This window comes from Salvelinus alpinus, chromosome 30 (assembly GCF_045679555.1).
Source record: "Salvelinus alpinus chromosome 30, SLU_Salpinus.1, whole genome shotgun sequence".
NCBI lineage: Eukaryota > Metazoa > Chordata > Actinopteri > Salmoniformes > Salmonidae > Salvelinus > Salvelinus alpinus.
The window spans coordinates 10,969,922-10,984,643 of record NC_092115.1 but is presented as its reverse complement, the minus strand read 5'-3'; the positions used below and the strand labels follow the sequence as shown (position 1 = coordinate 10,984,643).

At 48.8% G+C, this 14,722-nt stretch overlaps 1 protein-coding gene across 2 annotated transcripts in view; it reads left to right on the top strand.

Moving 5' to 3' along the window:
• LOC139559661 (collagen alpha-4(IV) chain-like) overlaps positions 1-14,492 on the top strand; it is a 68,225-nt gene extending 53,733 nt beyond the window's left edge. For both annotated transcript variants that reach the window (XM_071375856.1, XM_071375855.1), the window contains exons 35-47: positions 1,662-1,736; positions 3,634-3,732; positions 3,892-4,002; positions 4,911-4,982; positions 5,106-5,234; positions 5,711-5,818; positions 8,932-9,087; positions 9,222-9,329; positions 9,424-9,567; positions 9,652-9,768; positions 12,370-12,558; positions 13,075-13,358; positions 13,449-14,492. In XM_071375856.1, the coding sequence (XP_071231957.1) occupies positions 1,662-1,736; positions 3,634-3,732; positions 3,892-4,002; positions 4,911-4,982; positions 5,106-5,234; positions 5,711-5,818; positions 8,932-9,087; positions 9,222-9,329; positions 9,424-9,567; positions 9,652-9,768; positions 12,370-12,558; positions 13,075-13,358; positions 13,449-13,709 (1,853 nt within the window). In that variant the 3' untranslated portion in view covers positions 13,710-14,492. The remainder of the gene's footprint in view (positions 1-1,661; positions 1,737-3,633; positions 3,733-3,891; positions 4,003-4,910; positions 4,983-5,105; positions 5,235-5,710; positions 5,819-8,931; positions 9,088-9,221; positions 9,330-9,423; positions 9,568-9,651; positions 9,769-12,369; positions 12,559-13,074; positions 13,359-13,448) is intronic.
• The last annotated feature ends 230 nt before the right edge of the window (positions 14,493-14,722 follow it).

The window sequence follows — 14,722 nt, the reverse complement described above, 5'->3', positions numbered from 1 at the left end:
TAAAGGGACAGGAGGAGAGAAAGGGCAGGTCATAAAGGGACAGGAGGAGAGGAAGGGGAGGTCATAAAGGGACAGGAGGAGAGGAAGGGGAGGTCATAAAGGGACAGGAGGGGGAGGTCATAAAGGGACAGGAGGAGAGGAAGGGGAGGTCATAAAGGGACAGGAGGAGAGGAAGGGGAGGTCATAAAGGGACAGGAGGAGAGGAAGGGGAGGTCATAAAGGGACAGGAGGAGAGGAAGGGGAGGTCATAAAGGGACAGGAGGAGAGGAAGGGGAGGTCATAAAGGGACAGGAGGAGAGGAAGGGGAGGTCATAAAGGGACAGGAGGAGAGGAAGGGGAGGTCATAAAGGGACAGGAGGAGAGGAAGGGGAGGTCATAAAGGAACAGGAGGAGAGAAAGGGGAGGTCATAAAGGGACAGGAGGAGAGGAAGGGGAGGTCATAAAGGGACAGGAGGAGAGGAAGGGGAGGTCATAAAGGAACAGGAGGAGAGAAAGGGGAGGTCATAAAGGGACAGGAGGAGAGGAAGGGCAGGTCATAAAGGGACAGGAGGAGAGGAAGGGAAGGTCATAAAGGGACAGGAGGAGAGGAAGGGCAGGTCATAAAGGGACAGGAGGAGAGGAAGGGCAGGTCATAAAGGGACAGGAGGAGAGGAAGGGGAGGTCATAAAGGAACAGGAGGAGAGAAAGGGGAGGTCATAAAGGGACAGGAGGAGAGGAAGGGCAGGTCATAAAGGGACAGGAGGAGAGGAAGGGGAGGTCATAAAGGGACAGGAGGAGAGGAAGGGCAGGTCATAAAGGGACAGGAGGAGAGGAAGGGCAGGTCATAAAGGGACAGGAGGAGAGGAAGGGGAGGTCATAAAGGGACAGGAGGAGAGGAAGGGGAGGTCATAAAGGAACAGGAGGAGAGAAAGGGGAGGTCATAAAGGGACAGGAGGAGAGGAAGGGCAGGTCATAAAGGGACAGGAGGAGAGGAAGGGCAGGTCATAAAGGGACAGGAGGAGAGGAAGGGGAGGTCATAAAGGGACAGGAGGAGAGGAAGGGCAGGTCATAAAGGGACAGGAGGAGAGGAAGGGGAGGTCATAAAGGGACAGGAGGAGAGGAAGGGGAGGTCATAAAGGGACAGGAGGAGAGGAAGGGGAGGTCATAAAGGGACAGGAGGAGAGGAAGGGGAGGTCATAAAGGGACAGGAGGAGAGAAAGGGGAGGTCATAAAGGGACAGGAGGAGAGGAAGGGGAGGTCATAAAGGGACAGGAGGAGAGGAAGGGGAGGTCATAAAGGGACAGGAGGAGAAGAAGGGGAGGTCATAAAGGGACAGGAGGAGAGGAAGGGGAGGTCATAAAGGGACAGGAGGAGAGGAAGGGGAGGTCATAAAGGGACAGGAGGAGAGGAAGGGGAGGTCATAAAGGGACAGGAGGAGAGGAAGGGGAGGTCATAAAGGGACAGGAGGAGAGGAAGGGGAGGTCATAAAGGGACAGGAGGAGAGGAAGGGGAGGTCATAAAGGGACAGGAGGAGAGAAAGGGGAGGTCATAGAGGAACAGGAGGAGAGGATTACAAAACGTGGGTTATTATCAGAGTGAAAGTGCTGTAATTACGACTGATATCTTCTCTGTATCCTGCCGTCATGAGCAACTGAAACTCAAACCCTGACCCTATTCTGCAGGTGACCCAGGAGACTCCATAGGGCAACCAGGACTACCTGGACCACCGGGTCCTCCAGGAGAAAGCAGAACCATAGGTGATCACAATACAACGTCTACTTACAACATGGCGCCTTATTCCCCATACAGAGCTCTACACTCCTCTTGGCTAGAGCCAGAGTATCTAAGGGCACTACATTTGGACACATTTCCAACGGAGTGAACAATCACAAACAACGCTATTACAGTTTTGAGATGATGACAACAGGATACAGGATGTTTAGGACTCCCGGACCTACCAGACAAAAAAGTAACTAAATAAACACTCACTTCCAATGGGGATTCTGGCCCGTACAGTCTAGAAGTCACATCAGTGCACAGTACACTCTTAGAAAAACTATGCTATCTAGAACCTAAAAGGGTTATTCGACTGTCCCCATAGGACAACCCTTTGAAGAACCATTTTTGGTTCTATGTAGAACCCTTTCCACGTAGGACCAAAAAGTGTTCTCCCTGGAACCAAAAAGTGTTCTCCCTGGAACCAAAAAGGGTTCTCCCTGGAACCAAAAAGGGTTCTCCCTGGAACCAAAAAGGGTTCTCCTATGGGGACAGCCGAAGAACCCTTTTGGAACCCTTTCTAAGAGTGCAGCATGACAGAACTGTGTGCTATGTATGTATCATGACCATATCTCTCCTGTCTATTCATTTGTGTTTATGTTCTCCCATGATCCTGATCCTGGTACTGCTCTTATCCAGAGTGTGATGCTGAGTCATTAGAATAGGAGTAACTTCAGGTCACATATGATATTCAGAGATATTAACTGAATATGCTATGGCTAGCTTGCCATACTTTACCTGCAAACAGAGGATAGCTGCAAAAGGGCTTATGCTCAGGTGAGGTCCCCAATGCATTAGGTGTTTTGGCACTGCTCACTACACCTTCTGAAGGGTGCGCCGATCGGGTTGATCCCATCTGAGCCAGGTGGCTTGCCAACTGCTCCTCCAGCCATTACCATGCCCTCTCTGCCTCCTGCCTAGCTATGCAACAGATCTTCTAACGCTGTGCTCCCTTTACTCATAGAATCCTTAGTGTCCTTCTACTGGTAGACACTTGGCCTTCCATCCCTTGTCAGTGCATTCATCCACGAGTGTCTGGCACGTCAACAGCTTCCTTTCATACGCTTCCTTAATGCTTTTCTCCCGTGGAGTCATTAGCATGGCCATTTAGATGTTGGTGCTCCTTGACCAGACTGGCAGGTCTGGTCTGAATGTTGTGCTGACAATGTCCTGGGGGAAGATGAGGTGCCTTCCCAGGTCAGCTCTTAACTCTTTCCAATCCGCTGCTGTTGTTGTCAGTCAATTTGCTGCTGTTGTTCTCAGTCAGTCAGTCAGTCAGTCAGTCAGTCAGTCAGTCAGTCAGTCAGTCAGGCTGCTGTTCCCAGTCAGTCAGTCAGGCTGCTGTTCCCAGTCAGTCAGTCAGTCAGGCTGCTGCTGCTGCTGTTCTCAGTCAGTCAGTCAGTCAGTCAGGCAGTCTGCTGCTGTTGTTCCCAGTCAGTCAGTCAGTCAGTCAGTCAGTCAGTCAGTCAGGCTGCTGCTCTCAGTCAGTCAGTCAGTCAGTCAGGCTGCTGCTCTCAGTCAGTCAGTCAGTCAGTCAGTCAGTCAGTCAGTCAGGCAGGCTGCTGCTCTCAGTCAGTCAGTCAGTCAGGCTGCTGCTCTCAGTCAGTCAGTCAGTCAGTCAGGCTGCTGCTGTTTTCTGTATTTGTGTTCACTTCCAAAAAGGTTTGTGTTGGGGAGTGATTCACACTCCTAGAAGGTATGTGCAGGTGTGATTGGTACTAGGGTTGCAAAATTCCGTTAAGTTTTCCCAGAAATCCTTGTTTGAGGATTACAGATTTCCTTCTTATTTCCTCCTGATTCTGGGAACCTCCCAACCGGAATTTCTGGGAAAGTGACTAGAAATCTGCAACCCTAATTGATCTTTTTCACCCTCTATAGATTCAAAGGGGGACCCAGGAGATCCAGGGGGCCCAGGACCCAGAGGATCACCAGGACAGCCTGGTGTCCACGGAGCCAGAGGCCCACTGGGTGGCCCAGGTAATGGACCTCTAAAGTCCCTTTCTGTATGTCACTCATTTCATATTTTCTCCTTAGGAAAGGGTACAAGACATTTCATTTATGTATATGTCCTTGTTTAGTGTCTACATATGTAAGCATTTAGATTCATTAGATTCTAAAGTTTGTGTGTGTGTGCAGGTTTCCCTGGTCCCTCAGGTCCGCCGGGTCGTCCAGGCTCCCCAGGGCCTCCCGGAGGAATTCTCGGAGGTCAAGGACCCAAGGGCAATCCTGGACTGCCCGGTCCTACAGGTACTAAGACCCAACCTACAGTTGAAGTCGGAAGTTTACATACTCCTTAACCAAATACATTTAAACTCAGTTTTTCCCAATTCCTGACATTTAATCTTAATAAAAATCCCCTGTCTTAGGTCAGTTAGGATCACCACTTTATTTTAAGAATGTGAAATGTCAGAATAATAGTAGAGAGAATGATTTATTTCAGCTTTTATTTCTTTCATCACATTCCCAGTAGGTCAGAAGTTTACATACACTCAATTAGTATTTGGTAGCATTGCCTTTAAATTGTTTAACTTGGGTTAAACGTTTCAGGTAGCCTTCCACAAGCTTCCCACAATAAGTTGGGTGAATTTTGTCCCATTCCTCCTGACAGAGCTGGTGTAACTGAGTCAGGTTTGTAGGCCTCCTTGCTCGCACACGCTTTGTCAGTTCTGCCCATACATTTTCTATAGGATGAGGTCAGGGCTTTGTGATGGCCACTCCAATACCTTGACTTTGTTGTCCTTAAGCCATTTTCCACAACTTTGGAAGTATGCTTGGGGACATTGTCCATTTGGAAGACCCATTTGTGACCAAGCTTTAACTTCCTGACTGATGTCTTGAGATGTTGCTTCAATATATCCACATCATTTTCCTCCTTCATGATGTTATCTATTTTGAAGTGCACCAGTCCCTCCTGTAGCAAAGCACCCCCACAACATGATGCTGCCACCCCCCATGCTTCATGGTTGGGATGGTGTTCTTCGGCTTGCAAGCTTCCCCCTTTTTCCTCCAAACATAACGATGGTTATTATGGCCAAACAGTTCTATTTTTGTTTCATCAGACGAGAGGACATTTCTCCAAAAAGTACGATCTTTGTCCCCATGTGTAGTTGCATTTTGATGTATATGGGATTGACTTGATGTGAATTTCTCCACAGGTTTCTCAGGACCCCCAGGTTTGCATGGTCTGAACGGGCTACAAGGCCAGAAAGGAGAGAAGGGAGCAAGAGGTGAGATTACAAACACTTATCAATAAGTAACTGTCTCTGAATAGAAATCTAAATCCAGGTAAAGTATGTTACTAATAGAAGCAGGTACCAGTAGTCCTTATGTGTCACATCTCACTCTCTCAGGACCAGATGTGTTGGGCCCACCAGGGCCATCTGGGTTCCCCGGATTCAAAGGTCACACAGGCTCCCAGGGACCCCCGGGAACTTCTTACCCCGGACCTAAAGGCCTAAGGGGCCCTCCAGGCTACCAAGGTAATGTTTGTATCAGTCATGAGTGAAAACGTGCTTTTCAAGATAGTAATTGCATGGATTGATATGCCATGTAAGAGACCATCATGCGTCAGAATGTAGCAAAAGGTTGGTGTGCGATTTTATTTTAAGTTTATATACAGTGCATTCGGAAAGTATTCAGACCCCTGGACTTTTTTTTCACATTTTGTTACATTACAGATTTATTCAAAAATGTATGAATCTACACATACCCCATAATGACAAAGCAAAAACAGGTTTTTTGATTTTTTTTCCAAATGTATTAAAAACAAAACCATTTTAACTGTGTGATTTTCTTTTTAAGTTTCTATACAGTAGATACAGTACATTGTGTGTCATTACTGCGTAGTTCCCCGGTGGAGTGGGGTACATGTGAGTGTTGAGTGGATGGGGTGTTGACATGAAGTTAGCTACTGTATGACTCCTGTACGGTTGATTGAATGTGTAATGTCACCCAGGACCAAAAGGAGTCACTGGTGAGCCTGGTGGTTCAGGTGGAGAGTGCACAGAATGTCACAGAGGACCCAACGGAGAGCCAGGATACCAAGGCATTCATGGACCTCCAGGTGTGTGTGGGTGCATGTGTGTCTGTCTGTCTGTATCTGTGTCTGTCTGTATCTGTATATATCTCTGTCTATTAGTCTATCAGTGTGTATCAAGTGTCAGATGTCTGTCATTGTGCACCAGGTGTCAGATGTCAAACAGTCTGTCAGTGTGTACCAAATCAAATTTTATTTGTCACGTGCCGAATAATGAAATGCTTACTTACAAGCCCTTAATAACCAACAATGCAGTTTTTAGAAAATACAAGAAAAAAAGTAAGAGATAAGAATAACAAATAATTAAAGAGCAGCAGTAAATAACAATAGCGGGGCTACCGGTACAGAGTCAATGTGCAGGGGACCGGTGTCGAGGTAATTGAGGTAATGTACATGTAGGTAGAGTTATGAAAGTGACTATGCATAGATAATAACAGAGAGTAGCAGCAGCGTAGAAAAGGGGGGTGGGGCAATGCAAATAGACTGGGTATCCATTTGATTAGCTGTTCAGGAGTTTTATGGCTTGGGGTTAGAAGCTGTTTAGAAGCATCTTGGACCTAGACTTGGCGCTCCGGTACCGCTTGCTGTGCGGTAGCAGAGAGAACAGTCTATGGCTAGGGTGGCTGGAGTCTTTTACAATTTTTCGGGCCTTCCTCTGACACCGCCTGGTATAGAGGTCCTGGATGGCAGGAAGCTTGGCCCCGGTGATGTACTGGGCCGTTCGCACTACCCTCTGTAGTGCCTTGCAGTCGGAGGCCGAGAACTTCCCATACCAGGCAGTGATGCAACCAGTCAGGATGCTCTCGATGGTGCAGCTGTAAAACCTTTTGAGGATCTGAGGACCCATGCCAAATCTTTTCAGTCTCCTGAGGGGGAATTGGTTTTGTCGAGCCCTCTTCACAACTGTCTTGGTGTACTTGGACCATGTTAGTTTGTTGGTGATGGACGCCAGGGAACTTGAAGCTCTCAACCTGCTCCACTGCAGCTTCAACGATGAGAATGGGGGCATGCTCATTCCTCCTTTTCCTGTAGTCCACAATCATCTCCTTTTGTCTTGATCATGTTGAGGGAGAGGTTGTTGTCCTTGTGTAACCAGTGTGAAATGACTAGCTAGTTAGCGGGGTGAGCGCTAATAGCGTTTCAATTGGTGACGTCACTCGCTCTGAGACCTTGAAGTAGTTGTTCCCCTTGCTCTGCAAGGGCCGCGGCTTTTGTGGAGCGATAGGTAACGATGCTTCGTGGGAGGCAGTTGATGTGTGCAGAGGGTCCCTGGTTCGAGCCAAGGGTGGGGCGAGGAGAGGGACGGAAGCAAAACTGTTGGTGGTCTGCTTGAAACATGTTGGTATTACAGACTCGGTCAGGGAGAGGTTGTAAATGTCAGTGAAGACACTTGCCAGTTGGTCAGCGCATGCTCGCAGTACACGTCCTGGTAATCCATCTGGCCCTGCGGCCTTGTGAATGTTGACCTGTTTAAAGGTCTTACATCGGCTACGGAGAGCATGATCACACAGTCGTCCAGAACAGCTGGTGCTTTCATGCATGTTTGTTACTTGCCACGAAGCGAGCATAGAAGTAGTTTAGCTCGTCTGGTAGGCTCGTATCACTGGGCAGCTCTTGGCTGTGCTTCCCTTTGTAGTCTGTAATAGTTTGCAAGCCCTGCCACATCTGACGAGCATCGGAGGCGGTGTAGTATGATTCGATCTTAGTCCTGTATTGACGCTTTGCCTATTTGATGGTTCGTCGGAGGACATAGCGGGATTTCTTATAAGCTTCCGTGTTAGAGTCCCGCTCCTTGAAAGCGGCAGCTCTACCCTTTAGCTCAGTGCGGATGTTGCCTGTGATCCATGGCTTCTGGTTGGGGTATGTACGTACAGTCACTGTGGGGACAATGTCCTCGATGCACTTATTGATAAAGCCAGTGACTGATGTGGTGTACTCCTCAATGGCATCGGAAGAATTCGGGAACATATTCCAGTCTGTGCTAGCAAAACAGTCCTGTAGTTTAGCATCTGCTTCGTCTGACCACTTTTTTATAGACCGAGTCACTGGTGCTTCCTGCTTAAATCTTTTGCTTGTAAGCAGGAATCAGGAGGATAGAATTATTTGCCAAATGGAGGGCGAGGGAGAGCTTTGTACGCGTCTCTGTGTGTGGAGTAAAGGTGGTCTAGAATTTTTTTCCCTCTGGTGGCACATTTAACATGCTGATGGAAATGAGGTAAAACTGATTTAAGCTTCCCTGCATTAAAGTCCCCGGCCACTAGGATCGCCGCCTCTGGATGAGCATTTTCCTGTTTGCTTATGGAGGTATACAGCTCATTGAGTGCGGTCTTAGTGCCAGCATCAGTCTGTGGTGGTATATAGATAGCTATGAAAAATACAGATAAACTCCCTAAGTAGACAGTGTAGTCTACAACTTATCATGAGATACTCTACCTCGGGCGAGCAAAACCTCGAGACTTCCTTAGATATCGTGCACCAGCTGTTGTTTACATATATGCATAGGCCCCCGCCCCGTGTCTTACCAGAGGCTGCTGTTCTATCCTGCCTATAGAGTGTATAACCCGCCAGCTGTATATTTTTAATGTCGTCGTTCAGCCACGACTCGGTGAAGCACAAGATATTCGTTTTTAATGTCCCGTTGGTAGGATATACGTGCTTTCAGTTCATCCCATTTATTTTACAGCGATTGAACGTTAGCTAGCAGGACAGAAGGCAAAGGCAGATTAGCCACTCGTCGCCTGATCCTCACAAGGCACCCTGATCTTTTCCCACTAAATCTCAGTTTCCTTCTCCAGCGAATCACAGGGATCTGGGCCTAGTCGGGTGTCTGTAGTATATCCCTTCCGTTTGACTCATTTGAAGAAAAAATATTTGTCCAATTTGAGGTGAGTAATCATAGTTCCGATGTCCAGAAGCTCTTTGCTGTCATAAGATACGGTATTAACAACATTATGTACAAAACAAGTTACGAACAACGCGAAAAAAATAAACAAAATATCATAGTTGGTTAAGAGCCAAGTAGACGGCAGCCATCCCCTACTTAGAAAAATAAATTGCATTTATGGTGTCAGATGTCAGTGTGTACCAGGTGTCAGGTGTTTCTATGTGTTTTTCTTGTCTCAGTATTTGAGTGTTTTCAGGACTACCCGGTGAACCGGGTCCTGCTGGTACTGCAGAGCCATCTCCAGGAGACCCAGGCCCCCAAGGGCCACCAGGGCCCAATGGCCATAAAGGACAGAGAGGCCCCCCAGGACCCCTAGGGCCAACAGACTACTCAGGATCACAAGGACCCAAAGGTAACCACATAACACACAACTCCGAAACAGAAAACTGTAAAACATTTAAAATGGGATAACAAAAATGGTCGAGGTAGTCCCTCCCTGATGCAGTCTGTTTTCTCTGTTTGGTGCCTAATGTTATTTTCTGATAGGTGCCAGAGGCCCTGTGGGTCACATGGGCTCCAACGGAATAAGAGGTCGTCCAGGCGCCTACGGCCTCCTGGGGCCCAAAGGTGACAAAGGCAGACCTGGGGATGCAGGTGAGGACTGAGACCAATAGAGAACTCAGATAATTCTATCTGTTTAGCCTGTCCTGTTCTTCTGACAATGAGGTTCCTCTGTATCCCCCTGCAGGTCCCAAAGGCCTGCCCGGTCAGGTTTTGGATGATGTCTTTACCACTCAGGAACCCCACCGTGGGATCCATGGCCCCTCAGGTCCATCAGGTCCAAATGGGAACCCGGGAAAGGCTGGGCCTCGTGGGAACCCTGGGCCTCACGGTAAGTGACCTACAGAAACATGATGTGTATGTGTGTTATTTTCACACTGACTGATGGTGGTGTTTTGTGTGTCATTCTCTCTAGGTCCTAAGGGCCCGGCTGGGTCACGAGGGCCCCCAGGGAGAAACGGACCTCCAGGTCCACCTGGATCTTTAGGAGACCCAGGCGATCATGGACAGCAAGGTTTTGTGGGACATCAGGGTAAAGACACACACAGTGTACACGCACACATACACACACACACACACACACACACACACACACACACACACACACACACACACACACACACACACACAGAGACAGAATATATAACAAATAGTAACAGAAGTAAGCCATCTCACCGTGCACCTCAACATAATGCAATATACTAACCTCGTATCTGACGTGTATACATTAGTCTTTCGGTGTAAACACATACAGTGGGGAGAACAAGTATTTGATACACTGCCGATTTTGCAGGTTTTCCTACTTACAAAGCATGTAGAGGTCTGTAATTTTTATCATAGGTACACTTCAACTATGAGAGACGGAATCTAAAACAAAAATCCAGAAAATCACATTGTATGATTTTTAAGTAATTAATTTGCATTTTATTGCATGACATAAGTATTTGATACATCAGAAAAGCAGAACTTAATATTTGGTACAGAAACCTTTGTTTGCAATTACAGAGATCATACGTTTCCTGTAGTTCTTGACTAGGTTTGCACACACTGCAGCAGGGATTTTGGCCCACTCCTCCCTACAGATCTTCTCCAGATCCTTCAGGTTTCGGGGCTGTCGCTGGGCAATACGGACTTTCAGCTCCCTCCAAAGATTTTCTATTGGGTTCAGGTCTGGAGACTGGCTAGGCCACTCCAGGACCTTGAGATGCTTCTTACGGAGCCACTCCTTAGTTGCCATGGCTGTGTGCTTCGTGTCGTTGTCATGCTGGAAGACCCAGCCACGACCCATCTTCAATGCTCTTACTGAGGGAAGGAGGTTGTTGGCCAAGATCTCGCGATACATGGCCCCATCCATCCTCCCCTCAATACGGTGCAGTCGTCCTGTCCCCTTTGCAGAAAAGCATCCCCAAAGAATGATGTTTCCACCTCCATGCTTCACGGTTGGGATGGTGTTCTTGGGGTTGTACTCATACTTCTTCTTCCTCCAAACACGGCGAGTGGAGTTAGACCAAAAAGCTCTATTTTTGTCTCATCAGACCACATGACCTTCTCCCATTCCTGGCACTCCAGCCCTTCGTGGAGTGCCAGGGCCCGCGGGGCACATGCCACTACTTCGCCAATGTCTACAGCTTCTGGCTGACCCACGTTTCCCTGGACGAGCAGTTTGGCCACGGCCCCGTCCCTAGCGTGTTGAAGGCCGCCGATCAACAGCGCCAGCAGGCCAGCCGTTGCCACGTGTGCACCAAGGGCTGAACACCTTATGTCACCTCCTATTTCTTTTCTTAAATAGTTTTTGTTTGTTGGTAATTTTGTATGTTTATTGGATTGACGGAGAAGAGCGTGTTCTGAACAGGCAGTAGGACAGATTTCAATCCATACTGGCAGTGGCCAGCGGCTCCAGACCACTAGATTTTCTATTGGGTTCAGGTCTGGAGACTGGCTAGGCCACTCCAGGACCTTGAGATGCTTCTTACGGAGCCACTCCTTAGTTGCCATGGCTGTGTGCTTCGTGTCGTTGTCATGCTGGAAGACCCAGCCACGACCCATCTTCAATGCTCTTACTGAGGGAAGGAGGTTGTTGGCCAAGATCTCGCGATACATGGCCCCATCCATCCTCCCCTCAATACGGTGCAGTCGTCCTGTCCCCTTTGCAGAAAAGCATCCCCAAAGAATGATGTTTCCACCTCCATGCTTCACGGTTGGGATGGTGTTCTTGGGGTTGTACTCATACTTCTTCTTCCTCCAAACACGGCGAGTGGAGTTAGACCAAAAAGCTCTATTTTTGTCTCATCAGACCACATGACCTTCTCCCATTCCTCCTCTGGATCATCCAGATGGTCATTGGCAAACTTCAGACAGGCCTGGACATGCACTGGGTTAAGCAGGGGGACCTTGCGTGCGCTGCAGGATTTTAATCCATGACGGCGTAGTGTGTTACTAATGGTTTTCTTTGAGACTGTGGTCCCAGCTCTCTTCAGGTCATTGACCAGGTCCTGCCGTGTAGTTCTGGGCTGATCCCTCACCTTCCTCATGATCATTGATGCCCCACAAGGTGAAATCTTGCATGGAGCCCCAGACCGAGGGTGATTGACCGTCATCTTGAACTTCTTCCATTTTCTAATAATTGCGCCAACAGTTGTTTCCTTCTCACCAAGCTGCTTGCCTATTGTCCTGTAGCCCATCCCAGCCTTGTGCAGGTCTACAATTTTATCCCTGATGTCCTTACACAGCTCTCTGGTCTTGGCCATTGTGGAGAGGTTGGAATCTGTTTGATTGTGTGTGGACAGGTGTCTTTTATACAGGTAACGAGTTCAAACAGGTGCAGTTAATACAGGTAATGAGTGGAGAACAGGAGGGCTTCTTAAAGAAAAACTAACAGGTCTGTGAGAGCCGGAATTCTTACTGGTTGGTAGGTGATCAAATACTTATGTCATGCAATAAAATGCAAATAAATTATTTAAAAATCATACAATGTGATTTTCTGTATTTTTGTTTTAGATTCCGTCTCTCACAGTTGAAGTGTACCTATGATAAAAATTACAGACCTCTACATGCTTTGTAAGTAGGAAAACCTGCAAAATCGGCAGTGTATCAAATACTTGTTCTCCCCACTGTATACTCCTCCTCCTCACAGGTCCTCCGGGTTCTCAGGGTGATCGTGGCTACCCCGGTTCCACTGGCTCTGTGAGTTCAGGCTTCCTGCTGGTGATCCACAGCCAGTCGGTAGAGGTCCCTGTGTGTCCCGAGGGCAGCAGCCCCCTGTGGACCGGCTACAGCCTGTTCTACCTGGAGGGGCAGGAGAGGACACACACACAGGACCTGGGTACGTACGAACCCCTAGATGGGTGTGGAGGGGTGGGCCGAGGGTGTGGGCCGAGTGTAGGGGGTTGGAGGGGTGGGCCGAGGTGTGGAGGGGTGTGGAGAAGTGGGCCGAGGGTGTGGAGGGGTGGGCCGAGGTGTGGAGGGGTGGGCCAAGTGTAGGGGTGTGAAGGGATGGGCTGAGGGTGGAGGGGTGGGTAGAGGTAGTGTGTGTGTGTGTGTGTGTGTGTGTGTGTGTGTGTGTGTGTGTGTGTTTGTGTGTGTGTATGGGGGTGAGAGAGGATACTGACTAATAAGGTATCTCCATTTTGTGTCAGCTCATCAATGTGTTCAGGTCTGTCAACCCTGATTCACATGTACACAACTCTCTCTCTCCTCCCCCCGCCCTTCTCTCTTGCTCTGCCCTTTTTTCTCTCTCTCCCCCTGCCCTTCTGTCTCTCTCTCCCCCCGCCCTTCTCTCTCTCCCCGCCTTCTCTCTCCTCTCCCCCCACCCGTCCCTCTTTCTCTCTCCTCCCCCCAGGCCAGGCCGGCTCATGTCTGCGTATCTTCAGCACCATGCCCTTCTCCTACTGCAACACAGGTACCTGTGACTACGCCAGCCGCAACGACAAGTCCTACTGGCTTTCCACCACCGCTGCCGTGCCCATGATGCCCGTGTCGGGCCACGACATCCGCGCCCATATCAGCCGCTGTGTCGTGTGTGAGACACCCTCGCCCGCTGTGGCAGTGCACAGCCAGGATTATATCGCCCCCACCTGCCCCCCTGGGTGGAGGAGTCTGTGGGCTGGCTACTCCTTCCTCATGGTGAGTGTGTGGTGGTGGTGGGGGGGGGATCTCTGTGTGTGTGTGTGTATATGACTGTATATCGCTCACACTATCCTCTCGTCTCTCCAGCACTCTGGAGCGGGCGACGATGGTGGCGGCCAATCTCTGACCTCATCCGGCAGCTGCCTGCAAGACTTCCGTGCCCAGCCCTTCGTGGAGTGCCAGGGCCCGCGGGGCACATGCCACTACTTCGCCAATGTCTACAGCTTCTGGCTGACCCACGTTTCCCTGGACGAGCAGTTTGGCCACGGCCCCGTCCCTAGCGTGTTGAAGGCCGCCGATCAACAGCGCCAGCAGGCCAGCCGTTGCCACGTGTGCACCAAGGGCTGAACACCTTATGTCACCTCCTATTTCTTTTCTTAAATAGTTTTTGTTTGTTGGTAATTTTGTATGTTTATTGGATTGACGGAGAAGAGCGTGTTCTGAACAGGCAGTAGGACAGATTTCAATCCATACTGGCAGTGGCCAGCGGCTCCAGACCACTAGACCACCCCAGGCCACGTCACCTCCTATTTCATCCATAAGTCAAGTTGCCTCATAATATGATTACCAAACTACCCGTGACCCCACTACATCACTGTCCCAATGCTATGCTATGCTAGCCCTGTCAGCGCCCAGTCCCACTTGTGAACTTGTCAGGAATACATACAATCATTATCTACCATTTACCATTTTGACTATGGTGGCTAGTTTAACGAAACCATAGTGTGGATTGCAGTCTATACTAGTCCATAGGCCACTTTCAAGGGAAGGAAACATCTATCAAGTGTGGAGGATGATGTCATTTTGCTGAACTATCCCTTTAACTGACTTCCTGATGGAGGCCATTGGCCAGGTCATAGACGGGTTGGTTGTTTAGCAACAAAACCGACGCGTGTGCAACTATGGGGCAAAACAGACGTGGTTGGCTTAGATGGTTGACAACATGGAAACTATATTTCATCTCCAGTGTTTATTGAAAACGTAAATGAATGTGCTCAATGTGCACTTGTTGTCTCTCAAATACGTTAGTTATTGGTTAGCTAGCGAATTTGAGCCATATTAGCATCGACGTGACAATCAAAACACCTCAAAACAAGACATCAAGAACAAGATAAATAACGAGCCACCTACGATTCCCCACCTGGCAGCCTTTTTGTCATTGTTGCTAGCTACAGTATTTGGCCGTCCAGAACCAGAACGACACACAGCGTTCTGGCCCATTTTAAAGCTTGCTCATTGTTTTCGTGACGTCCGCTAACCCATCTATTGGTACAATGGTTCAGCACTGATCAACCTGCACTGAGCACCTCACAGACCAGGAAGTGACAGGGGACACAGTGGGAAAGGAGTAAGCCATGTGA